The sequence below is a fragment of the Aplysia californica genome, unplaced genomic scaffold (assembly GCF_000002075.1).
Source record: "Aplysia californica isolate F4 #8 unplaced genomic scaffold, AplCal3.0 scaffold00746, whole genome shotgun sequence".
Classification (NCBI taxonomy): domain Eukaryota; kingdom Metazoa; phylum Mollusca; class Gastropoda; order Aplysiida; family Aplysiidae; genus Aplysia; species Aplysia californica.
In genome coordinates, this window is record NW_004798016.1 from 238,316 (window position 1) to 239,454 (window position 1,139).

General features: G+C 46.0%; 1 protein-coding gene across 1 annotated transcript in view; it reads left to right on the forward strand.

Annotated features, from left to right (window-relative positions):
• LOC101864096 overlaps positions 1–533 on the forward strand; it is a gene marked incomplete at its 3' end in the record, with an annotated part of 5,407 nt that extends 4,874 nt beyond the window's left edge. Inside the window, 1 exon segment of the mRNA XM_013088451.1 lies at positions 225–533. Within this exon segment, the coding sequence (XP_012943905.1) occupies positions 225–533 (309 nt within the window).
• Between the last annotated feature and the right edge of the window lie 606 nt (positions 534–1,139).

A 1,139-nucleotide genomic window follows, 5' to 3' on the forward strand; every position in this document is an offset into this window, starting at 1 on the left:
GAGGGAGGGAAGGAAGGGGAAGGGGGAGCAGGGCAGACGGACACACTTAAGGGAAGGAAAGAAAAGAATTGGACTTCTCTTTTCATATTGAATTTTAATGAGAGTAATATATAATTTAAATTTTCTATTAACTGCTTGTGTTTTTACGGTCCTGTACAGCCAAGAAAAATTTCCGTGTGGGATAATAAAGCATTATTTTTATCTTTTTTTCTTTTTTTTTCAAGCCAGGCCTCTTCTAGCCCTACAAGCTCCCCGCTTGGTAGATCTACCCCGACCCCTGAGTCCTCTCCCACACCGAGCCTACCCCAAGATGTGGCGTCGTCATTTCACCGAGTGCCCGGGGAGAACATCTGGGTCTACTCTGTCTTCTACGAACCCTTCAAGGCGGAGCTCGGGGGTCCGGGGGTCAGAGGGATCGGCCTGGCGCCGGTGAAGAACGAGGCTAGTGTATATTGTCACGTGACTTTTGTCGACGGATCCAGGACAATCGTCCGCAGCAACATCGTGCGTTCTAGAGACAGCCACGGCTTGAGGTGGGGGTCGTTGTCCTTGTCGCAATCATCATCATCATCATCATCATCATCATCATCATCATCATCATCATCATCATCATCATCATCATCATCACAGACACACACATACATACACACACAGACACACACAAACACATACACACGTGCACACACACATACACACATTAATTGTAACAAAATATGTGTGTGTGTGTGTTTATGTGTGTGTGTGTTTATGTGTGTGTGTTTGTGTGTTTGTGCACTAGTGCGTGTGTGTGTATGTGTGTCTGTGAGTGTATATGTGTGTGTCCGTGTGTATGTGTGTGTCTGTGTGTATGTGTGTGTCCGTGTGTTTGTGTGTTTGTGTGTCTGTGTGTGTGTCTGTGTGAGTGTGTTTGTATGTGTGTGTGTGTGTGTGTGTGTGTGTGTGTGTGTGTGTACGTTAGTGTGTGTGTATGTATGTAAGTGAGTGAGTGTGTGTGTGTGTGTGTATGTGTATGCGTGTGTATGTGTGTCTGTGAGTGTGTTTGTGAGTGTGTGTGTGTGTCTCTGTCTGTGTGTGCACTCGCGTACGCGTGTGTGTATGTGTGTATGAGCGTGTTTGTATGTGTATGTATGTGTGTGTGT